At 43.9% G+C, this 24,839-nt stretch overlaps 1 protein-coding gene across 9 annotated transcripts in view; it reads left to right on the top strand.

Annotated features, from left to right (window-relative positions):
* Positions 1–24,485, top strand: part of TMEM62 (transmembrane protein 62) — a 53,450-nt gene extending 28,965 nt beyond the window's left edge. For all 9 annotated transcript variants that reach the window (XM_077818795.1, XM_077818792.1, XM_077818794.1 and 6 more), the window contains 6 exons: positions 3,231–3,390; positions 6,606–6,719; positions 7,938–8,022; positions 20,677–20,781; positions 21,657–21,775; positions 23,901–24,485. In XM_077818795.1, coding sequence (XP_077674921.1) covers positions 3,231–3,390; positions 6,606–6,719; positions 7,938–8,022; positions 20,677–20,781; positions 21,657–21,775; positions 23,901–24,227 — 910 coding nt within the window. In that variant the 3' untranslated portion in view covers positions 24,228–24,485. The remainder of the gene's footprint in view (positions 1–3,230; positions 3,391–6,605; positions 6,720–7,937; positions 8,023–20,676; positions 20,782–21,656; positions 21,776–23,900) is intronic.
* The last annotated feature ends 354 nt before the right edge of the window (positions 24,486–24,839 follow it).

Here is a 24,839-nt window from a genome sequence, read left to right as displayed (position 1 = left end):
TCATGAAAGCTTATGCTCAAATAAATTTGTTAGTCTCTAAGGTGCCACAAGTTCTCCTTTTCTTTTTGCGAATACAGACTAACACGGCTGCTACTCTGAAACCTTGTTTACAATGGAGACTTGCTTGTGTTTAACTTGGTGTCAACTCTCTGACACCACCAGTCTGTTAGCCACCCAAGCACTCTCCTCTGGGCTATGCCAACCCTTATTCTGCCTTGCAGGTTAACAATAGATGTACCCCAGTCCTTGAGCTCCTTTGAAGCGTTCCTCTGTGGTGTCCAGTCCCTTATCTACTGAACACTCATAGGAATACCAGATCTGCTGTCCCCAAGGGAACAGTGTACACACCAGCTTGTATGAATCAACTCAGGATCAGCCCCTTGCTAAATATCACAGCACTAAGATATATCTATAGTGAAAACATGGATAAGTTTATTACGAAAGATTCAAGAGGTATTGAGTAAAGATAATGGAAACCAAAGGTTACATATAAAACAAAATTATAACATGCTTTCTAGAGAATAAACTTAACAAGCTAACCTCCTGTCTACAGAAGTTTACCTCACCCCCAGAGTTCTCTGCAGCATTTCAACCAAGTTGGTTGAGATCCTGTTTTCATAAATGTAATCAATACTGACTTCTTAAGTGCAAGATAAAGAGGTGTATTTTTGCCTTCTACTTATATTTACTGTTCTCAGAGTCAGAATAACCATCCATGGATTATTTTTCCTATGTGCTGCTTCCCTGTTGATTTCACATCTCCCTTTTGACTTTATATGTAAATGGACATTCATTGTGTTAGTTTACAATGCTTAATTTACATCTCAACAGAGAGAGAAGTGAATAAACAACTCTTGCCTGACAGAAAACCTGTTTGTCAACTCTGCCTTAACACAGACTTTAAAACATACTCTTTGCATAGTATCTGTACATACATTTCACAATGATATTAATGTCCACTGAGACCCTTGGCTTTCATTTGACACCTCACATGACATCATTTGGTGAACAAGAATGTACAAACCAGAATCAGGACATTCCTGTAACCCCCTTGCCAGGTGGCATTAAGGGTTTCTTGGGGCGTGCACGTGCATGCACACGCAGAGATGGGAATGTTTATAACTTCATATTAGGCAAGAATATAGGAAAATTAACTTTGAAATGGCAGGAAGAAATCATTACAGTTTAATAAAGCAAGAGAATTTGATTGAAGGAATAAAACATGAAAGCTTCTCATTTAGTAATTTAAGAAAGAAACTCTAAAAACAACTAATGAGCTGTTGGATGAATTTGGGGAATTACCAGATCCAAAAAACGAGTCTGTAGTGTATGATAATGTTTCAAGTCTTATTACACATCTGAATTTTGTGAATCAACAACAGATATAAAATAACATGCAAAAGGTAAACTTACAAAGGAAAAGAAATAGGAACTATGAAAAGGTGTTACACCTGCTGAAGTTTCTAAAGCTGTATTTCATCTTAATTTGGTGAAAGCACTTGAAGCAGATAGTTTTACAGAAGTTTACAAAAGCTTACTTGCCAAAATCACTACAATCTTATGAAAACTTTCAGCTAGATCATTGAGGAAGAAATCTCTTCTCAACAGTTAACTTTGTCTGCAATCTGTATTTTAAAAACAAACTAGAGATCCAGTGAGGTGCGCATCTTGTAATACAATCTCCATGTTGAATCAGGATTCTCACATTTGCATGAAAATTGTAGTCTTAACACTTGAGGAAGTATTAACTTGTACATTGAACTTAAGCAGGCTTTGTAGCAGAAAGTAATTTTAGTCAGTATTCATATGCTAAATAAAACAGAGGATTCAGTCAACAGGAAGAGCTATCTGAAGTTTAGACTCTAGGATCTTTGATAGGGTGGAGTGGGGTTTCCTCTTAAAAGCACTAAAATATTTGAATTTGGTTCTTTATTTAAATCATGTATGGGTAGAATTAGAACATACAGAAATGTGTTGCCCTCTTCAGTTAGAAAGGAATGCCCAGACAAAGCTGTCCATTCCTGCCCCCCTCCAATTTTCCAATCCTGTTAGAACCTTTCATCCAACTAACTCAGTATCATCCCAACAGTACCTCGTATATTAACTGGTGGAAAACACAGCTGTATTTCACCATATGTGCATAATAGCCTACTTCATTTGAGGGAGCCCTACTCCACTTTGCCTATTGCATTACCAGAAATGAAAGAACTTGGAAAGATTTTAGGGTACAAAATTACCATGGGGGAAAAAGCAAACTGCGATGCTGTAATTGAAATGGCAACAGTACTGAAGGGAAAACCATTAAAATAGCGTCCTCTTGTTTAAATACTTGGGTGTTGATGTTTCTCATAAAATTGAGCTATATAAACCAAATTATTCTACTGCTGGGGAAAAAAAATAAAAAGAACTTTTAAAAAGGACTGACAAATGTCAGCAAAATCTCTATGCATGTGTGTGCACAAGTATGCGTGTTCACCCATGTCTGCCAATTGTGGTATGAAATATTTGACATAAATGGATCCCCTTTGCTTTTATCTGGTCTAGCTAAGTCTGTTCCAGTTAGGGTGCTAGGGATACCTATAACTTTATCAATTCTACAGTCCAGTTTTGCACCATCTGACCTTGGCAAAGGTAAATTGTAGACATAGTTGAATACAATAAAAAAAGCCTCCTTTCCAGAGCATCTCTCCTTGGGGATGCCAATATAGAGAGTCAGAAATCCAGGCTGAGAATTGTACTTGAATCTCTTGCATGGCATTGTGCTACCAGTAAATCACCAATACAGACTTTGGTTAAATTTTTATTTCAGTAAAAAGATATTTGAGGAGATCATGTGAATTGATGTCATATATAGATTCAGCAGAACTACATATACCCTGTGTATTAACGGTTTTGTTAAGATTTTCTTTTCTCTATTAAAAAAAACCTTCTTCTCCTAGACTGTTCCCACTTTTTTAGAAGAGGGCTGCCACATTCCTTTTCACTCTTGGCTCCCAGTAAGTTGACGAGGATGATTAGGGGTATAGCTAGGGATGGTGTCCCACCTCTTTTGTAAATTACAGCCAGGATCTAATATCTCAAGGATTTCCCACAATAACTCCAGCTCTTCCCTTTTTTAATCCTTTGAACTTTTAGCTATTAGGAAGTATAACCTAATGACTTGTCTCCAAGGGGTAATGACAAACCTTCCTGCAAATCTCATGATGAACCTGTTTGTTTTTACTTCTTAGAATTCTGGTCTTCACTCCTTCTTTAATCACCTCTGTGAAGGTCAGTATTGATGGAGTTCATTTGGGGGATGCTCATCATGAGTCTGGTCCTCTCTACGTACTGAAGTGGAACCCTCAAAACTACAGTGAAGGTTTACATCACATAGATGTGACTGTCCAGGTGAGCTGTCTACTGGCATTCATTACTTTAACCTATAATGCCTTGACCAGCATTTCTCAGCCTGCGGGTTGCATGCGACCCAATTAGCACACAGCTGTGGCCCACCTCAGTTGTGTGCCAAAGGCTGTGTGTTCCCCGCTGCCCTGCCCCACAGCGGGCTCCGGGTGGCTGGCTCCTGCTAGCTCCTACAGTGGGCTCCTGGGTCCGGGCTGCCTGCTGCTGCTGGCTCTGTGCAGCAGGGTCAGGGGTCTGGGTTGCTGGCTGCTGCTCAGCCCACCACATTGGACTCTGGGCTGCCGCGCGGCCCCATACAACAAGGTCCGGGGTCCCGGCTGCTGCCCAGCCCCGCACGGTGGAATCCAGGGTCCTGGGAGCTGTCTGCTGTCTGGCCCTACATGGCAGGGTCCTGGCTCCCGGGTGCTGCCCGGCCCCACCCAGCGAGGTCTGAGGTCCTGGCTGCCGCCCTGCCCCACCCAGTGAGGTCTAGGGTTGCAGTAGGGTCGGGGGTCAGGGTCCCCGCCCCATGCCCAGCTCTCCACTCCCGGCCCCACTCTATGTTGGGGTCTCTGGGCGGAGGGCGCTGGCCATAGGGGGTTGTGTGGGAGGAGGTCAGGTGGTGTGCACTGTGATTCTCAACCTGTGGCCCGGGTAACACTTTGTGGGCCGCATATGCAGCCCACAGTGATACATAGGTTAAGAACCACTGTCCTAGACTATCAACATACTGCCTCATGTAAGTAGGGATGAGTTTAGTTTAAATAAATATTCATACGTTCCAGTTTTGTCTGCCAGGCATCAGAAATGGAAATCAGAGTTATTCAATGAAAAAGTCTGAATCCCTAATATTGAGACTTTATTTAAGGGTATGTACAAAAGGATTTAAACTTCAAACTGAAAATGTATTGATGTCAGATACAAGGGGAGATCAGATCATTGGTAAACAAGGTTTTTCAAATCACAAGTGCTATTTTAGGATTGCCTCAAAAGAGGGGCACTCTAACTTGGACAATAAATATGTTAATGTGATGTTTCTTCAAGCAAATTTTTAGACAGTTAAGAAAGAGGCAGATCCTTGCCTAGTAAGGGCAAGGATCCAAATCTCAAGGGCCTTGGAGATGAAGTTGTAGTAAACTGTTTGTTTGTTTGGAATTCATCTAAAAATTTGTCAAAGGCTAACACCTAACATGTTTTTTATATCACAGAACACCAAATTGTTACTGACATTATGTTGTTTGAATATAACATTGTGAGGAACAGTTCTCCTTTTGGCAGCTGTAGTTTAGTACTGTGCCTTTAAGAAGCTCTGATAGAAACTGAGCAAACTCTTCCATCTTTGTATACATTTATGCATAGAAATCAATAGTATTGAGAAAGTCAGTTTCTTCCTCACTATGACCATGCATTGCCTAGCCAGACAGCATTTCTGTAGGGCAGAAAACTCTCTTCTTTAAGGGAGTCAGACTTCAGATTCTGAGATTTTAATGGTTAGGGTAAGTGTACTCATCCATATATGTAACTTTCTCTCTTTGTCACACAGCAAGATAAGGACAGTAAGGATTTTCTGTAGTCAACTTGCTGTACTGTTAATGTTGGACATCCTAGCTTGTTGTTAACCTTTTATTTTTTCTTCCTAAAGAAAGCATTAAAATTTCAGAACTGATTCTTCTCAAACGAAGCGGGAAAGCCACCATTGTTACAGGGCTCATTTCCAGATTGCCCCCTTGTGGCTCTATAGGGCACTACTCACTCTGTCACAGGACCTCCAACAGTTGGTTGCCATCTCTCATGAGGCCCACTACAATGGTGCTTTAGCCCTCCAGCTAAGACAAACACACTTGAACCTCACCCTTTCCTCAATATTTGCATCCAAAAATAAAGAAATGCTTCAAACTCAAAACCACCCGATGAGTCGTCAGCAGGACCTCACCCTTCTATGCAGGGCTTGTCTTCATGCACTCTGTCCTTTTGGTCAGTCTCCCTGGACCTTGTCGTCTCATCCACCAGGAGACTCGTCCAGGCAGCAAGCTGCCTCGGACTCTTGGCTGAAACCAAACTTTCCTCAGCATGGGACAAGCCAAACTCTATTCTTCTTGGCCAGCTGTGATCTGAGCTGGGCCTTCTCCTTTTAACTCCCACCTCCACAGCTGATATCTGTTGCAAGTGTAGTTGGGTAGGGCTCAGTGGGTCTACAAGCCTTCATTAACCCTCCTCCTTGCCAGTGTGGGACCTGTGTGCCCCATTACACACATGCACAAACACTAGATAACATGTAAGTAGGATTGAGTGGGACTGGCTGTCTACCAGTAGTACAGTGTGCGAATATATGCATTTACAACCATTTTAATAGTTTGGGGCTGTATAAAAATGAACTTTTGGTCCTCTCCAGTCATACATCACTAACGCATCCAGTAACTGAATGCTCTGAAAAGCTAATGTCCCAGTGGAGGAGCAGAGGGGTCAGGTTTTAACTCTGATTATTTAGCTGGAGAAAATGTGAATTCTCATAATTTTTTCTAATTTGTCTAGTATTTAATATTCACAATTTTATGAGACTGTTCAAAGTTTAAATCCTTGTGATCATACCTATATTTTAACATGTACTATATACTCCTGACAATTTGATAAATATCCTATTTATTATGTCCTGGGAGACAGGTTCTCAGTGCTATAAATGTACAAATAAAAATCATGGAATTATGTTGAATAAATATACTAGCAGTACTGGGAAGAAAATGTATTACCATACTCTGGTTTATAGGTGAGAGCACAGCAATTACAATTTAGTTAAAGAAAATATCAAAAATGGAACACAACACAGCCCCCAGACTTGTTTCAGAGGTGAGGGTCTCTGGAGTTGTGTACAAAAAACAAAAACTGATGGCTGAAGTTAGCCCCTTCTGCAAGTTGCTGAGTCTCTGAAGGGGTCCCTTTCCCATGCAACACTTCCTGATTATAAACTCAGGGCTAAACATTTGCTTGCAACATAAAACTAAATTGTCATAATTCACCTAAAAAGAATATACCTGTGCAATAATATGTATTTAGTACAGCAATCTACCAGTCTGTGTACATACTAATGAGATCTTTCCAGAGAAGTTAGCAATCCTAGCCAGGAGCCTTAACCTGAAATTTTGAATTATTCTGGAAAGTGGTTTGAAAGATGCTTGTTTGGCACAATTTACATCTGATTACTTCTCTGTTTTATTCCCAACCAGGATGCCATTGGGAAGAGCAGCACTCAAGGTCATACATTTGCTGTGAACGAAAACCTCTCTCTCAGATTTGGCTTCTTGTCATCTCTCATTCTCCTTACAGACCACTACATCCTGGTGGGTGCTTTCAGCCAAAATAGCGGTCATACCTACTTTCTTTCTCCTAGAGACTGTCAGAGCCATTTTTCTACCTCATGTTGAGAATAAATTATGTAATGTTTGAGTTGTTCAGATATTACAGTGATGGGGTCATATAAGAAACTTTGCAGATATTTTCAGACTTCAGTTCCCAAATTGCACCAATCAGAGACGAACATGCACTGATTATACATGGAAAAAAAACTCACATTTGTATCCACAGCTGTCCATTTTGCACACATGCATGTTTTGTGCATGAATTAGGTATGTATTTTGTAGGAGTGGTTATACAAAAGTGAAGCCACCAAGTCTGGCTTGGAGTAAAGTGAAGCCCAAACTAAATTTAAAGAAGAGTAGTGAAAATAGATTACTACAGAAGTGGACTAGCAGGATTATAGGAAGAATTTGTACATCATCTGCTCAAGGTGTGCTTGGTACAAACACTAGATAACATGAAAAGTGAAATCCTGGCCCTGTTAAAGTAGAAAATCGCATTGACTTCAACAGTTACAGGATTTCACACTTACAAAGGACCAGAACTGGAATAAACAGGAGGATGGAATCATACAATTAATATGTATTAATAGAATTATATGAAGAAAGCTTTAGGTTGTACCTGTGACTTTCTGAAAACTCTGATATTAGTTCTCTAAATTTGTAACTCTGATGTTCATCAGAGTCACTTAAAAGAAAACTGTAGTTTTACTTAGCACAGCAATCTGAAAATGTATATGGTGATAAGTGTCTTCCTATGTGAAATATATTTTAATTTACTTTTTCTTTTTGTGTTTATTGAAGAAAGCAAGGCATGTGTGTGATCCCAATAGCTTGGAAACCCAATGAAACCAACTGCAAAATTCCTCTTCCATTTTGCTTTGATATGGAAACTTAATTACTGGTAGTTCTTACAACTGTTGTACTAATTTGCAAATTATTATAAATGTATTACCGCAGTCAGTGTTGTTTCACTGTGAAAGTATTTCTGATAGAAACCAGAACTAACCTGAATTTATTGACTTTTCTCAAGTTCCCCTGTTTCTGAAGTCTCATTGTTACTTTTAAATGTGATGGCACCTGGAATCTCAAAATACCTGTTTTAATTAAACCATTTATTTTTCTCACTTTCACACAGCTGTACTAAGAAGATAGATACCATTTAAAGTTTTGATTTATTGGAATAATTGTGCTTGTTTTCAGGCTCGAGTACTGTTTGGGCTGACTGTTCTGGTTCAGATCACCTTGCTTCTTCTTTTCAGGTACCTTAGAAAGCCAATGCTCAAAGGTAAGAGTCAGTGTTTTGTCTGTGTTTTTTAAGAGTATTTTGATTTTTTTCCACACTCTATTCACTATTTATCCTGTGCTATCAAGACAGCAAAAAAACCCTAATAATAATTATACTGCTGTTTACTGTGCAAGCTTTGCATGTAGCACCTCTCAGCTTGAGTCGGTCCCTTGAAGCTGCCATTTTGTTTCCAGAAGGGCTCAGAGAATCTCTGAAATGTCAAATAAAATATGGTCTAGTCAAGGGGTTCTCCAACTTCATTGCACCATGACCCCTTCTGACAATAAAAATTACTATATGACCCCAGGAGAGGAGACCAAAGCCTGAGCCCACTCAAGCCCCAATACCCTTTAGGGGGGAGCAAAGCTGAAGCCAAAAGGCTTCAGCCCCAGGCAGACGGCCTATAACCTGAGCCCCACCACCCAGGGTTTGGGCTTTGGTCCCAGGGAGTGGGTCTCAGGCTTTGGCTTTAGCCCTTGGCCCCAGCAAGTCTAAGCCAGCCCTGGCGACCCCATTAGGTGACAAATCTGAGGAACTCTCCCAGATCGGGGTGTCAATAGAGGAGATTTTAGAACAGAGGTGGACAAACTTTTTGGCCTGAGAGTCATATCTGGGTACAGTGGAGTCCATCTTACATGGGGATTAGGTTCTAAAGTCAGCATGTAAGGCGAAAATCGCGTATAGTCAAAATTACTCTTGAAAATCCCTTAAATTGCCCATAAAGTACAGTATACTGTACATGGTTTTGTGTATACAACCCTGTACAGTAATATGTATAAATGTATAATGTATACAGTAATGTACAGTATATAATAGAGTACATATGCAAAATATAATTTTACAGTACTATATTTTTAATTACAGGGGGTAATTACAGGGGGTCTCCAGGGCTTGATGTCAGTCCAGGAGACGGAGGTGACGGAGAGCTTGGGGGATGGAGAGTGAGTCGTAGACTAAATGGTTGGCTCTGGTTCAGCTTGAGAAGTTGATTGCGTAGGCTCATCTGCTGCTGGTTGTTTTTCCTTGAAAAACATGGTGATCAGCAACTGTCGCTGTTGTCTCTTGAGCTGCTCAAACATTTCTTCATACGGTCTCAAATCGTTCGTAATACTACATGTGATTTTGAGGCTTCGTTCCATAGAGGGATCATATTCAGAAATTTAGTCATTCAAGTGTTTTGCTGCTTGGAACACTTCAGCAAATTTACACTTGGAACACTTAAGCAAACTTGCTGGCTCTTCCTGTTCGTTGTCATCATCTTCGTCTTCTGTAGACGATTTTATCAGTTCCTCTAACTCTTTGTTAGTCAGTGCTTCTCTATGGCTCTCAATTAATTCTTCAGTTTCTTCCTCAAGGATGTCGACGAAGCCATCACCACCCACTTGCCTGGCCACCTGAACAATGCATTTCACTTCTTTGTCAATGGTCAGGAAACCCTTAAAATCATTCATGCATTCTTTCCATAGGTTTCACCAACATGCATTGACTGTTTCAGGCTTGACTGCATCTATTGCCTGTTTAATATAAGTGATGCAATTGGCAATGTTGAGGGACTTCCAACACTCCATCACATTAAGATTGGGATCAGTATCCATAGCACTACATATCCGTGAGAACGTAAGCCTCGTGTACGTGGCCTTGAAACAGCGAATCACGCCTTGGTCGAGAGGTTGGAGGATGGAGATGGTATTGGGGAGAGAAAGAATACTTCAACGTCGTTCTGCGCAAACCGGAGTGCCGCAGGGTGGCCAGGAGCATTGTCTATGATCAGCAACACTTTAAAGTCAAGTCCTTTCTCTTCGAGATACCGCTTGACCTCCAGAATGAAACACTTGTGGAAACAATCCAGAAATAATGCTGCCAAGCCTTTTTATTTGATTGCCAGAACACAGGCAGGAGATTTTTTTCTTGCCTTTTAGGGTACAGGGATTTGCAGCCCTGTAGAGCAAGTCCGGCTTTATTAAATGCCCAGCCGCATTGCCAGAAAACAACACAGTCACACGGTCTTCAGCTGCTTTGAAGCCAGGGGCCTGTCTTTCTGATTTCGAAGTGTAAGTGCGGTTGGGCATTTTTGTTCTAGAAGAGCCCAGTCTCGTCGGCATTAAAAACTTGTTCCAGGAGATAGCCCTTTTCTTTTATGATTTTCTTTAATTGTTCGGGGTAGTCTTTTGCTGCCTCTTCATTGGCAGATGCAGCTTCACCAGTAGTCTGCACGTTTTTGAGGTTGAAGTGGTTCCTAAAACTGTTAAGCCAACCTTGGCTGGCTTTGAATTCCTTCTCATCAGAAGGCTGTCCCTCTTCGGCGGGAGGTTTGAACAGCGCATAGAGGCTAAGAGCCTTTTCTCGCAACGTGTTGGCATCGATAGGCACACGTTTACGGTTCATGTCTTCCAGCCATAAGTTTAATGCCTTTTCAGTCTTCACTAAAGTCTTACCATGCACCTGGCTCGTCACTTTAGCAGTTATTGGAGCACTTGATGCCACAGCTTGACGAATTTTTCTCTCTCGAATCTTGATGGCACAGATGCTAGATTCGTTGCGGCCATATTTATGCACCACTTTGGAGACTGACATACCGTCTCTCAATAAGTCCAACACAGCCAGTTTTTCCTCCAGCGTTGGAACAGATCGCTGTTTCTTTAGTTGAGCACCAGATGAAGTAGTTGGCTTGCGTTTAGGGGCCATGTTGTACGAAAAATACGTACAGTATCTTTAAACACTAGAACCACACTCAGCGCGGCGAGATGCTCACACTCTGAGAGGCACGCGGAAACAGCAGATTCACGTCTCCCATCTCACGCTCACTCCAGGGCATACACTCATTGAGTGGAATGGTGGGTGGAATTGCCTGCACTATTTACAGGTATCGTGTTATTTTTCTTTTTTTTTTTGCTGCATGCGTATAGTTGAATTCGCGTTAAGTTAAATGCATGTATGATGCGACTTACCTGTATAGAAATTGTATGGCAGGCCATGAATGCTCACAAAATTGGGGTTGGGGTCTGGCTGGGGGTGTGGGCTCCAGTGTGGGGCCAGAAATGAGGAGTTCAGGGTACGGGAGGGGGCTCCGGGCTGGGGCAGGGCGGGGGCGGGCGGGCATGAGGGCTACGGCTGAAAGTGCAGGCTCTGGGGTGGGGCAGGGGGATGAGGGATTTGGGGTTAAGGAGGATGTTCCAGCTGGGACCGAGGGGTTCGAAGGGTGGGAGGGGGATCAGGGCTAGGACAGGGGGTTGGGGCAGGGGGTGCTGAGGGCTCTGGCTGGTGGTGCGGGCTCTGGGGTGGGACCAGAAATGTGCCGTTCAGGGTGTGGGAGGGGGCTCTGGGATGAGGCAGGGGGTTGAGGTGCGGAGGGCAGTTTGGGGGCTCTGGCTGGGGGTGCAGGCTCTGGGCTGGGGCTGAGGGGTTTGGGGTGTAGGAGGGTGTTCCGATCTGGGGCTGAGAGGTTCAGAGGGCAGGAGGGAGATCAGGTCTGGGGCAAGGGGTTGGAGCACAGGCGGGGTGGGTCAGGGGTGCAGGCTCTAGGCAGCGCTTACCTCAAGCGGCTCCCAGAAGCAGCGGCATGTCCCCCCTCCAGCTCTTATGTGGAGGCGCGGCCAGGCGGCTCTGCATGCTGCCCCGTCCGCAAGCACTGCCCCCGCAGCTCCCATTGGCCACAGTTCCCAGCCAATGGGAGCTGCAGGGGCGGCACTTGGGGTGGGGGTAGCGTGCGGAGCACAGCCCGCTGACTGCCCCTACGCATAGAGGGGGGACATGCTGCTGCTTCTGGGAGCTGTGCAGAGTGGCCCCAGATCCTGCTACCCGGCTAGCATACCAGAGTGGGGCAAGCCCCAGACCCTGCTCCCCAGCGGGAGCTCGAGGGTGGGATTAAGATGGCTGGCAGGCCAGATCCAGCCTGCGGGCTGTAGGTTACCCACCCCTGTTTTAGAACAAAGTGATAAACTAAATAGTAATAAGTCCAGGATCAGATGGTATTCACCCAAGAGTTCTGAAGGAACTCATATGTGAAATTGCAGAACTACTACCTGGTATGTAGTCTGTCACTTAAATCAGCCTCTGCACAGGTGACTGGAGGATAGCTAATGTAATGTCAATTTTTTAAAATAGGCTTCAGAGGCAATTCTGGCAATTACAGGTCATTGAACCTAACTTCAGGACCAGGCAAATTGGTTGAAACTATAGTAAAGAACAGAATTATCAGACACACAGATGAACACAATATGTTGGGGGAAGAGTCAATATGGTTTTTATAAAGGGAAATCGTGCCTCACCAATCTATTAGAATTCTTTGAGGGGGTCAACAAGCATATGAACAAAGGTGATCCAATTGATATAAAGTACTTGGACTTTCAGAAAGCCTTTGGCAAGGTCCCTCACCACCGTCTCCTAAGCAAACTAAGCAGTAATGGGATTAAGAGGGAAAGTCCTCTCATGGGGTATGTCTGCACTACGGAATAAGGTCGAATTTATAGAAGTCGGTTTTTTAGAAATCGGTTTTATATATTCGAGTGTGTGTGTCCCCACAGAAAATGCTCTAAGTGCATTAACTCGGCGGAGTGCTTCCACAGTACCGAGGCTAGAGTCGACTTTCGGAGCATTGCACTGTGGATAGCTATCCCACAGTTCCCGCAGTCTCCGCTGCCCATTGGAATTCTGGGTTGAGATCCCAATGCCTGATGGGGCTAAAACATTGTTGCAGGTGGTTCTGGGTACATATCGTCAGGCCCCCGTTCCCTCCCTCCCTCCGTGAAAGCAAGGGCAGACAATCGTTTCGCGCCTTTTTTCCTGAGTTACCTGTGCAGACGCCATACCACGGCAAGCATGGAGCCCGCTCAGGTAACCGTCACCCTATGTCTCCTGGGTGCTGGCAGACGCGGTACGGCATTGCTACACAGTAGCAGCAACCCCTTGCCTTGTGGCAGCAGACGGTACAGTACGACTGGTAGCCATCATCGTCATGTCCGAGGTGCTCCTGCCCACGTCGGCTGCGAGCGCCTGGACAGACATGGGTGCAGGGACTAAATTTGGAGTGACTTGACCAGGTCATTCTCTTTAGTCCTGCAGTCAGTCCTATTGAACCATCTTATGGTGAGCAGGCAGGCGATACGGATTGCTAGCAGTCGTACTGTACCATCTTCTGCCGGGCAGGCAAGAGATGAGGATGGCTAGCAGTCGTACTGTACCATCTTCTGCCGAGCAGCCATGAGATGTGGATGGCATGCAGTCCTTCTGCACCGTCTGCTGCCAGGCAAAGATGTAAAAGATAGATGGAGTGGATCAAAACAAGAAATAGACCAGATTTGTTCTGTATTCATTTGCTTCCCCCCCTCCCTCATCTAGGGGACTCATTCTTCTAGGTCACACTGCAGTCACTCACAGAGAAGGTGCAGCGAGGTAAATCTAGCCATGTATCAATCAGAGGCCAGGCTAACCTCCTTGTTCCAATAAGAACAATAAGTTAGGTGCACCATTTCTTATTGGAACCCTCCGTGAAGTCCTGCCTGAAATACTCCTTGATGTAAAGACACCCCCTTTGTTGATTTTAGCTCCCTGAAGCCAACCCTGTAAGCCGTGTCCTCAGTTGCCCCTCCCTCCGTCAGAGCAACGGCAGACAATCATTCCGCGCCTTTTTTCTGTGCGAACACCATACCAAGGCAAGCATGGAGGTCGCTCAGCTCACTTTGGCAATTAGGAGCACATTAAACACCACACGCATTATCCAGCAGTATATGCAGCACCAGAACCTGGCAAAGCGATACCGGGCGAGGAGGCGACGTCAGCGCGGTCACGTGAGTGATCAGGACATGGACACAGATTTCTCTGAAAGCATGGGCCCTGCCAATGCATGCATCATGGTGCTAATGGGGCAGGTTCATGCTGTGGAACGCCGATTCTGGGCTCGGGAAACAAGCACAGTGTTGCAGGTCTGGGACGATTCCCAGTGGCTGCAAAACTTTCGCATGCGTAAGGGCACTTTCATGGAACTTTGTGACTTGCTTTCCCCTGCCCTGAGGTGCATGAATACCAAGATGAGAGCAGCCCTCACAGTTGAGAAGCGAGTGGCGATAGCCCTGTGGAAGCTTGCAACGCCAGACAGCTACCGGTCAGTTGGGAATCAATCTGGAGTGGGCAAATCTACTGTTGGGGCTGCTGTGATGCAAGTAGCCCACGCAATCAAAGATCTGCTGATATCAAGGGTAGTGACCCTGGGAAATGTGCAGGTCATAGTGGATGGCTTTGCTGCAATGGGATTCCCTAACTGTGGTGGGGCCATAGACGGAACCCATATCCCTATCTTGGCACTGGAGCACCAAGCCGCCGACTACATAAACCGCAAGGGGTACTTTTCGATAGTGTTGCAAGCTCTGGTGGATCACAAGGGACGTTTCACCAACATCAACGTGGGATGGCCGGGAAAGGTACATGACACTCACATCTTCAGGATCTCTGGTCTGTTTCAAAAGCTGCAGGAAGGGACTTTATTCCCAGACCAGAAAATAACTGTTGGGGATGCCTATATGTATCCTTGGGGACCCAGCCTACCCCTTAATGCCATGGCTCATGAAGCTGTACACAGGCAGCCTGGACAGTAGTCAGGAGCTGTTCAACTACAGGCTGAGCAAGTGCAGAATGATGGTAGAATGTGCATTTGGACGTTTAAAGGCGCGCTGGTGCAGTTTACTGACTCGCTTAGACCTCAGTGAAACCAATATTCCCACTGTTATTACTGCTTGCTGTGTGCTCCACAATATCTGTGAGAGTAAGGGGGAGACGTTTATGGCGGAGTGGGAGGTTGAGGCAAATCGCCTGGCTGCTGGTTACGCGCGGCCAGACACCAGGGCGGTTAGAAGAGCACAGGAGGGCGCTGTACGCATCAGAGAAGCTTTGAAAACCAGTTTCATGACTGGCCAGGCTACGGTGTGAAAGTTCTGTTTGTTTCTCCTTGATGAAACCCCCCCGCCCCTTGGTTCACTCTACTTCCCTGTAAGCTAACCACCCGCCCCTCCTCCCTTCAATCACCGCTTCCAGAGGCAATAAAGTCATTGTTGCTTCACATTCATGCATTCTTTATTCATTCATCACACAAATAGGGGGATGACTACCAAGGTAGCACAGGAGGGGTGGTGGAGGAGGGAAGGAAAATGCCACACAGCATTTTAAGCACAGCACTTTAAAAGTTTACAACTTTAAAATTTATTGAATGACAGCCTTCTTTTTTTTGGGCAATCCTCTGTGGTGGAGTGGCTGGTTGGCCGGAGGCCCCCCCCACTGCGTTCTTGGGCGTCTGGGTGTGGAGGCTATGGAACTTGGGGAGGAGGGCGGTTGGTTACACAGGGGCTGTAGTGGCAGTCTGTGCTCCAGCTGCCTTTGCTGCAGCTCAACCATACACTGGAGCATACTGGTTTGGTCTTCCAGCAGCCTCAGCATTGAATCCTGCCTCCTCTCATCACGCTGCCGCCACATTTGAGCTTCAGCCCTGTCTTCAGCCCGCCACTTACTCTCTTCAGCCCGCCACCTCTCCTCCCGGTCATTTTGTGCTTTCCTGCACTCTGACATTATTTGCCTCCACGCATTCGTCTGTGCTCTGTCAGTGTGGGAGGACAGCATGAGCTTGGAGAACATGTCATCGCGAGTGCGTTTTTTTTTCTTTCTAAGCTTCACTAGCCTCTGGGAAGGAGAAGATCCTGTGATCATTGAAACACATGCAGCTGGTGGAGAAAAAAAAAGGGACAGCGGTATTTAAAAAGACACATTTTATAAAACAGTGGCTACACTCTTTCAGGGTAAACCTTGCTGTTAACATTAGAATCATAGAATCATAGAATATCAGGGTTGGAAGGGACCCCAGAAGGTCATCTAGTCCAACCCCCTGCTCGAAGCAGGACCAATTCCCAGTTAAATCATCCCAGCCAGGGCTTTGTCAAGCCTGACCTTAAAAACCTCTAAGGAAGGAGATTCTACCACCTCCCTAGGTAACGCATTCCAGTGTTTCACCACCCTCCTAGTGAAAAAGTTTTTCCTAATATCCAATCTAAACCTCCCCCACTGCAACTTGAGACCATTACTCCTCGTTCTGTCATCTGCTACCATTGAGAACAGTCTAGAGCCATCCTCTTTGGAACCCCTTTCAGGTAGTTGAAAGCAGCTATCAAATCCCCCCTCATACTTCTCTTCTGCAGGCTAAACAATCCCAGCTCCCTCAGCCTCTCCTCATAAGTCATGTGTTCTAGACCCCTAATCATTTTTGTTGCCCTTCGCTGGATTCTCTCCAATTTATCCACATCCTTCTTGTAGTGTGGGGCCCAAAACTGGACACAGTACTCCAGATGAGGCCTCACCAATGTCGAATAGAGGGGAACGATCACGTCCCTCGATCTGCTGGCTATGCCCCTACTTATATATCCCAAAATGCCATTGGCCTTCTTGGCAACAAGGGCACACTGTTGACTCATATCCAGCTTCTCGTCCACTGTCACCCCTAGGTCCTTTTCCGCAGAACTGCTGCCTAGCCATTCGGTCCCTAGTCTGTAGCGGTGCATTGGATTCTTCCATCCTAAGTGCAGGACCCTGCACTTATCCTTATTGAACCTCATCAGATTTCTTTTGGCCCAATCCTCCAATTTGTCTAGGTCCTTCTGTATCCTATCCCTCCCCTCCAGCGTATCTACCACTCCTCCCAGTTTAGTATCATCCGCAAATTTGCTGAGAGTGCAATCCACACCATTCTCCAGATCATTTATGAAGATATTGAACAAAACCGGCCCCAGGACCGACCCTTGGGGCACTCCACTTGATACTGGCTGCCAACTAGACATGGAGCCATTGATCACTACCCGTTGAGCCCGACAATCTAGCCAGCTTTCTACCCACCTTATAGTGCATTCATCCAGCCCATACTTCCTTAACTTGCTGACAAGAATACTGTGGGAGACCGTGTCAAAAGCTTTGCTAAAGTCAAGAAACAATAAATCCACTGCTTTCCCTTCATCCACAGAACCAGTAATCTCATCATAAAAGGCGATTAGATTAGTCAGGCATGACCTTCCCTTGGTGAATCCATGCTGGCTGTTCCTGATCACTTTCCTCTCATGCAAGTGCATCAGGATTGATTCTTTGAGGACCTGCTCCATGATTTTTCCAGGGACTGAGGTGAGGCTGACTGGCCTGTAGTTCCCAGGATCCTCCTTCTTCCCTTTTTTAAAGATTGGCACTACATTAGCCTTTTTCCAGTCATCCGGGACTTCCCCGGTTCGCCACGAGTTTTCAAAGATAATGGCCAATGGCTCTGCAATCACAGCCGCCAATTCCTTCAGCACTCTCGGATGCAACTCGTCCGGCCCCATGGACTTGTGCACATCCAGCTTTTCTAAATAGTCCCTAACCACCTCTATCTCCACAGAGGGCTGGCCATCTCTTCCCCATTTTGTGATGCCTGGCGCAGCAGTCTGGGAGCTGACCTTGTTAGTGAAAACAGAGGCAAAAAAAGCATTGAGTACATTAGCTTTTTCCACATCCTCTGTCACTAGGTTGCCTCCCTCATTCAGTAAGGGGCCCACACTTTCCTTGGCTTTCTTCTTGTTGCCAACATACCTGAAGAAACCCTTCTTGTTACTCTTGACATCTCTTGCTAGCTGCAGCTCCAGGTGCGATTTGGCCCTCCTGATATCATTCCTACATGCCCCCGAGCAATATTTTTATACTCTTCCCTGGTCATATGTCCAACCTTCCACTTCTTGTAAGCTTCTTTTTTATGTTTAAGATCCGCTAGGATTTCACCATTAAGCCAAGCTGGTCGCCTGCCATATTTACTATTCTTTCGACTCATACATAGCACATGTGCTTTCGTTACATACATAGCACATGTGCTTTCGTTACAAGGTCGCATTTTGCCTCCCCCCACTGCGTGGCTACCCCCTCAACCTTCCCCCCTCCCTGTGGCTAACAGTGGGGAACATTTCTGTTTAGCCACAGGCAAACAGCCCAGCAGGAATGGGCTCCTCTGAGTGTCCCCTGAAGAAAAGCACTCTATGTCAACCAGGTGACCATGAATTATATCTCACTCTCCTGAGGATAACACAGAGAGATAAAGAACGGATGTTGTTTGAATGCCAGCAAACATGCACTGCAATGCTTTGTTCTACAACGATTCCCGAGTACGTGTTACTGGCCTGGAGTGGTAAAGTGTCCTACCATGAAGGACGCAATAAGGCTGCCCTCCCCAGAAACCTTTTGCAAAGGCTTTGGGAGTACATCTAGGAGAACCATGAATGCCAGGGCAAAGTAATCCTTTCACATGCTTGCTTTTAAACCATGTATAGTATTTTAAAAGGTACACTCACCAGAGGTCCCTTCTCCGCCTGCTGGGTCCAGGAGACAGCCTTGGGTGGGTTCAGGGGGTACTGGCTCCAGGTCCAGGGTGAGAAACAGTTCCTGGCTGTCGGAAAACCGGTTTCTCCGCTTGCTTGCTGTGAGCTATCTACAACCTCCTCATCATCATCTTCTTCTTCGTCCCCAAAACCTGCTTCCGTATTGCCTCCATCTCCATTGAAGGAGTCAAACAACACGGCTGGGGTAGTGGTGGCTGAACCCCCTAAAATGGCATGCAGCTCATCATAGAAGCGGCATGTTTGGGGCTCTGACCCGGAGCGGCCGTTCGCCTCTCTGGTTTTCTGGTAGGCTTGCCTCAGCTCCTTCAGTTTCACGCGGCACTGCTTCGGGTCCCTGTTATGGCCTCTGTCCTTCATGCCCTGGGAGATTTTGACAAAGGTTTTGGCATTTTGAAAACTGTAAAGGAGTTCTGATAGCACGGATTCCTCTCCCCAAACAGCGATCAGATCCCGTACCTCCCGTTCGGTCCATGCTGGAGCTCTTTTGTGATTCTGGGACTCCATCATGGTCACCTCTGCTGATGAGCTCTGCATGGTCACCTGCAGCTTGCCATGCTGGCCAAACAGGAAATGAGATTCAAAAGTTCGCGGTTCTTTTCCTGTCTACCTGGCCAGTGCATCTGAGTTGAGAGTGCTGTCCAGAGCGGTCACAATGGAGCACTCTGGGATAGCTCCCAGAGGCTAATACCGTCGAATTGTGTCCACAGTACCCCAAATTCGAGCCGGCAAGGCCAATTTAAGCGCTAATCCACTTGTCAGGGGTGGAGTAAGGAAATTGATTTTAAGAACCCTTTAAGTCGAAATAAAGGGCTTCATCGTGTGGACGGGTGCAGGTTTACATCAATTTAATGCTGCTAAATTCAACCTAAAGTCCTAGTGTAGACCAGGGCATGGATCAGTAACTGGTTAAAAGATAGGAAACAAAGGGTATGAATAAATGGTCCATTTTAATAATGGAGAGTGATAAATAGCAGGGTCCTGCAAGTATACTGGGGCATGTGATGTTCAACATATTCATAAATTATCTGGAAAAGTGTGTTAACAGAGAGATGGCAAAATTTGCAGATGATACAAAAGTACCCAAGATAGTTAAGTCCAAAGCAGACTGCAAAAAGTTACAAAGGGATTTCAGAAAATCGGTGACTACGTAACAAAATGGCAGATGAAATTCAGTGTTGATATGTGAAAAGTAATGCACATTGGAAAAAATAATCCCAACTATACATACAAAATGATGGGATCTAAATTACCTGTTATCACTCAAGAAAGAGATCTTGGAATCATTGTGGATAGTTCTCTGAAAATATCTGCAAAGTGTGCAGGGGCAGTCAAAAGAGCTAACAGAATGTTAGGAACCTTTAGGAAAAGGATAGATAATAGAACAGAAAATATCATAATGCCACTATATAAATCCATGGTATGCCCACACCTTGAATACTACATGCAGTTTGGGTTGCCCCATTTAAAAAAAAGTATACTGGAATTGGAAAAGGTACAGAGAAGGGAAACAGAAATGATTTGGGGTATGAAACAGCTTCCATAGAAGGAGATTTAAAAGGGTGGGATTGTCCAGCTTGGAAAAGAGGTGACAGAAGGGGGGATATGATCGAGGTCTATTAAATCATGGATTGTATGGAGAAAGTGATTAGGGAAGTGTTATTTACACCTTCACATAACACAAGAACTAAGGGTTACATGTTGATATTAATAGGTGGCGGGTTTAAAACAAACAAAAGGAAGTAGTTCTTCACACAATGTATAGTTAACCAGTGGAGCTAATTGCCAGGGGATACTGTGAAGACCAAAAGTATAACTGGATTCAAAAAAGAATTAGATAAATTAATGAAGAATAGGTCCACCAATAGCTATTAGCCAGGATGGTTGGGGCAACAACCATGCGTTCCTGGTGTCTCTAAACCTCCAACTGCCAGAAGCTGGGACTGGATGACAGGAGATGGATCACTCATAATTGCCCTGTTCTGTTCATTCCTTCTGAAGCACCTGGCACTGACCACTGTCAGAAGACAGGATACTGGGCTAGCTGGACCATTGGTCCAATCCACTATGATCATTCTGATGTTCTTAGAGAAGCTACCTGTTTATTCTCTTGTGTTGGTGCTCAAAACTTACTCAATATTCTGTTAATTTATTTTTCTTATTTTATATATTCTGTTTAAACAGTGTGTAGATTTGTTTTAAACAGACACATTTTATATGTATTCTGTATGCTCTGAATTAATAATTTTTCTGAACTGCTTCCTTCGTTCAGGACCTCCAGGATTAGTAATGCTGACCTCCTTTTCACTTCACGTCTTGAGCAAAACAAACATCTTCTTTTACTCTGTTCTGATACTGAATTTGTATACAGCTCTGGGTATGTAGCTTAGAATACTAGAGGATGTACATTGTATTTTTAAAATGTGCAGAGATGTTCAGAGGTGTCTCAATAAAAACTTTAGATTATATACAAAATAAAAAAGTTAGCTGGGTTACAAAGCTGAGTTGTGACTTTAAAAATTCTTGTACAATAAAACTGAAGGCTTATTTGTTAAGTATTCCAAACTTAGAATGTCATGACTTTGTATTCTTAAAGTATTCTGTGAACATTTAAAACAAATTCACTTTGTTTAACTTAGGACTCACTTATTCTTTTTAAAATAAAAGACTGAGGCCTGGCTATGGCTTGGCAAAGTGTGAGCACATGGTATGTCTGTTTCACATTATAGCTTATGACGACACCTCAGCTTTGACATCGAAACACCCTGCTTACTTAGTCTGGTCTTTCCCTAAGAAAATGGTACCAATTATGTAAAATATCCACTAAAACTGAGTGTGCCAAGCTCACTTTCATTTGTAACCCAAGACAGATTTAAAACAACATGTGAAAGACTAGTGCATAAACACACTGTAACCCTAGTGAAAGATCTGTGTTTCAGAAGGATAGTTTCTATGGATACACCATTTCTACCTGCAGCAAAATGTTCTGTGTGGTATAAGAATTGTTAGAGATTAGATTTATATAAGAATATTTTCATTGCAGGGTTTTAGGTGGCATCTGTTGATGATGCACTATGCTTTGTTAGTTTCACCCAGGAATGTTTATCAGGCTCAATACATGGTGTTCATTCTAAAGTGATCACTAGACAAACAAGTAGTTTTCCTAATACTAGCTCATGCTTTGGGCTGGCAGAGTAAGTCATCTCTGTATTGTATTTACTATTGCTGTTGAATTTATTTCCTCTCCTACAGGACCCTGGTTTATTGGCGAGGTGATAGATGGCCAGGTGGGCACCTGTTTTTCCTTTGGGGTAATTGTTGGTGGACATTTCCTGCAAGGCAGCTTGACATTCGTGGTTGGAATTTTACAGGTGAGAATTTAGATATGAACATTGGCAAGCTGCTTTAGCCTGTGAGATTTTTTTCAAGCTCTTTGAATTTTAGAAATGGTGGAGGAGGAGGGTTGTGGCAGATGGGAGAAGTGACGATATGGTGGTCAAAACTCTGATCTTTCAAACTGAGACCACAGTTTAAGTGGAATTTGGTAAGTTACATGGAGCACATTTAGTAGTCTCTGCTCTTTGTCTGTATAGCCAATTCAACATAGGTGTTTTATAGGGCATATCTTTATTGACTGTGATATCTGTTAGGAAATCTGTAGTCCTGGAGTCAAAGGGTTAAGAAATGTGAGCTAACCCTGGAGCTTTCTGCCTGGGAAATACGGAGACCATTTGAGATACTGCAGGAGAGATGGCATTGTAACCTGGATGTTAGATTAAGGAAAGATAGAAGGCTTTTTAACAAAGGCCATAGAACTTCCCCAAAATAATTCCTAGAGCATATCTTTTAGGAAAACATCCTTAATGTGTTGGTGCTCTTATTTCCTCTATTTTGCCAACAAGGTTCCTGTTTACTAGTTTGTTTGTTTAGCTAAATATATCTGTGCTGTTTCTCCTTTCCTAATCATCAGATTTTTTTTCTATGCTTCAGGTGTGAGGTAGGATTTCTTTCATTAAATTTAAGTATTTTCCTTCCTCCCTTCCCCTTTGCAGTATCAGAGTCCTAGAAATTGTCACACCAGAACCCCAATTTTGCTCCCCTGCTCTTGCCCTCAAGTATTTGCCAAAAGGGACTCTTAAAACTCTAGCATCTCTTTTTGAATCTGTGTCAGTGCTGAAACTCACACATGACACAGAATACAACTAGCCATTATAAGATCCAGAAGAGCATTTGAAAGCTCACTGTTCCCTCCTCTGACAACATCACTTCTTAGGGACTAAAAACACTATAGAAAAGAACTGCTTGGCAGCATAGTATGCAAATGAATGGGTTTTCCTCTACAAAACTCAACAGAACACCTACCCAAGTGTTTTTCCAGAAACTCTACTTTATTTGCTTTCTTTTTAATTTTTAAATTCTATTTTTTTTTTTTTTTAGTCTTTACCAATTGGTTAATTTTCAGTCCTTTTTTCTTCCCTTCAGCTTCCTCATCTTTGCCCTCTTTTATCCACAGAAGAAAACAGAATTCTTCAACAGACTTCTGGTTCCATTTGGAAGACCAATGGACCTGTTGCTCTGTTTCAAAGTGTAGTTGGACAACAGAAATCATAGACAACAGATTAAAATTTTCAGCTGAAATTTGCATGGGGGTATGCACACTTCTGGGTCCTAGGGAGAGTGGATGTGATGCAGAATGCAGTTTTAACTGGTATCTAGTAGAGTAACTGCCACTGCCTTAGTGGTAGTTAGATGTATTATAGAGGTGATATTTCGACACACATAAACGTCCAAATCGTCCATGCCAGATAAAGTGGAGGAAGGAATAGGGTTTAGAACTGGCAAGAGAAAACTCCAAATAGTAAAAAGGGGGAACATTCATTAGGGAGTTCTATCAATTTTTGCCCACTCCCTTGTGAAGTTTTGACTTATTGATGCTCCTTTGTTTTCCTTCTTAAATATCATCAGTAAATCTTGGCTTTCTGTTAGCAATCATTAATTCACACTACCTCTTCTCTGCCTTAGGGAGGGAGCAGAAAGGAAAAGCAATGTTGCTTCTCTCTCTCAACCTTTTCTTTCTTTTCCTTCTCTCTGTTTAATTTTCCTTTGACTCTTCTGTACACCAGTTGGAAGCAAAGGATTTTCCACTTCCTCTTGCTGCGATCCATCACACTTGAGCCATGTTCCAGCCAAGGAGGACTGAGTGGTTAAGATTTTTTGCAAACCCTTCAAATTGGTCAGTAGGTTTCTGTGTTAAATAGATATGAGCTCCCACTTTCACCAGTCTGAGTTTAATGCCTTCCCAATTTTACCAGTCAGCAATAGTTTCTGTGGAAGAATCTAACTCCAGGAATTATACCTCTGGAATGCTATTGCTGGCTACTAGACCAGTCTATGGGATAGTTATTGTGCCCTCCTGTATCTTCCCATGGTCTGACTTGCTCAATATAACATTCCTGACACATTTAAATTCTCCTTTCTCTCTGCTTGCCTTTCCAGGTGATATTTTTTAACTTGCCTTTGATGGCTTACCTGTGCTGGTGCCTGTTACTACGATGCCAGGGGCATAGCTTCTGCTCTCATATCTGTCATGCCAGGCACTTCCTGGCTGTGCCAATCCATCTAACCATGCTGCTCCTGCTGGCCTGGCAAGTCTATTCCTGTTACTTCCTGCAACGGACCTATGGAACTCTGGCTTTCTTCCTTTCCCCAATGAAGACCTGGCTGGTGGTGCTGACCCTAGCTCTTATCCATAAAACCTGGACACTGAGCTCTTCTGAGCTGCGAACTTACATAGTGGAGATGAAAAACTGTCAGAGCTCTTAATGTCTGATGAAGGTATTCAAAGTTCTTTTGAGGGAAGCTGTGAACTGCAGGTTTGTATGGCTGCATTTCAGTACAGCGCAAGCAATTAAATGGTAAGATCTGAAGCTGTCCCTGAATTGCCTCAGAACTTTGTGATAATGGGGTTTACTGTGGTACAGAGTGGACCTTTGTGTTTGACAGATGGAATTGTTTCCTGATTACTGAATGGAAAAAATATTTTAATGTATTAAATTCCTAATTCTACAACATTGGAAAAAATTCAGGAGTGGATTTTTATAATGCGTTGTTGGAACTGTGCTGCTATTTATTTATTTATTTATTTATTTCCGTGTTTACACATGGGTCTACAAAACCACTCAGTGTGATTGGATGTCATTAAAGACAGTATTGACCATAACATAGGTCTGCAACAGTGGCCTTCACACAAAGTGTCACTGTGGTTTGTGCTAACCACACTTTTTGATGTGTATAATGCTGTAATGTATATCAGCAACTCAAATCTAATTGTAATGTGTATGTGTGTCTAAGTCCTGCTCTATTCTTCTTCTTCAGACAGAGCTAAAGAGAGGCAGTGTGCTCTGTCTTTGCCTTTTCTCTCCCAACAGTGACCCA

The sequence above is a fragment of the Eretmochelys imbricata genome, chromosome 6 (assembly GCF_965152235.1).
Source record: "Eretmochelys imbricata isolate rEreImb1 chromosome 6, rEreImb1.hap1, whole genome shotgun sequence".
Classification (NCBI taxonomy): Eukaryota; Metazoa; Chordata; order Testudines; family Cheloniidae; genus Eretmochelys; species Eretmochelys imbricata.
The sequence above is the reverse complement of the archived record's forward strand: the minus strand, read 5'-3'. Positions and strand labels throughout refer to the sequence as shown.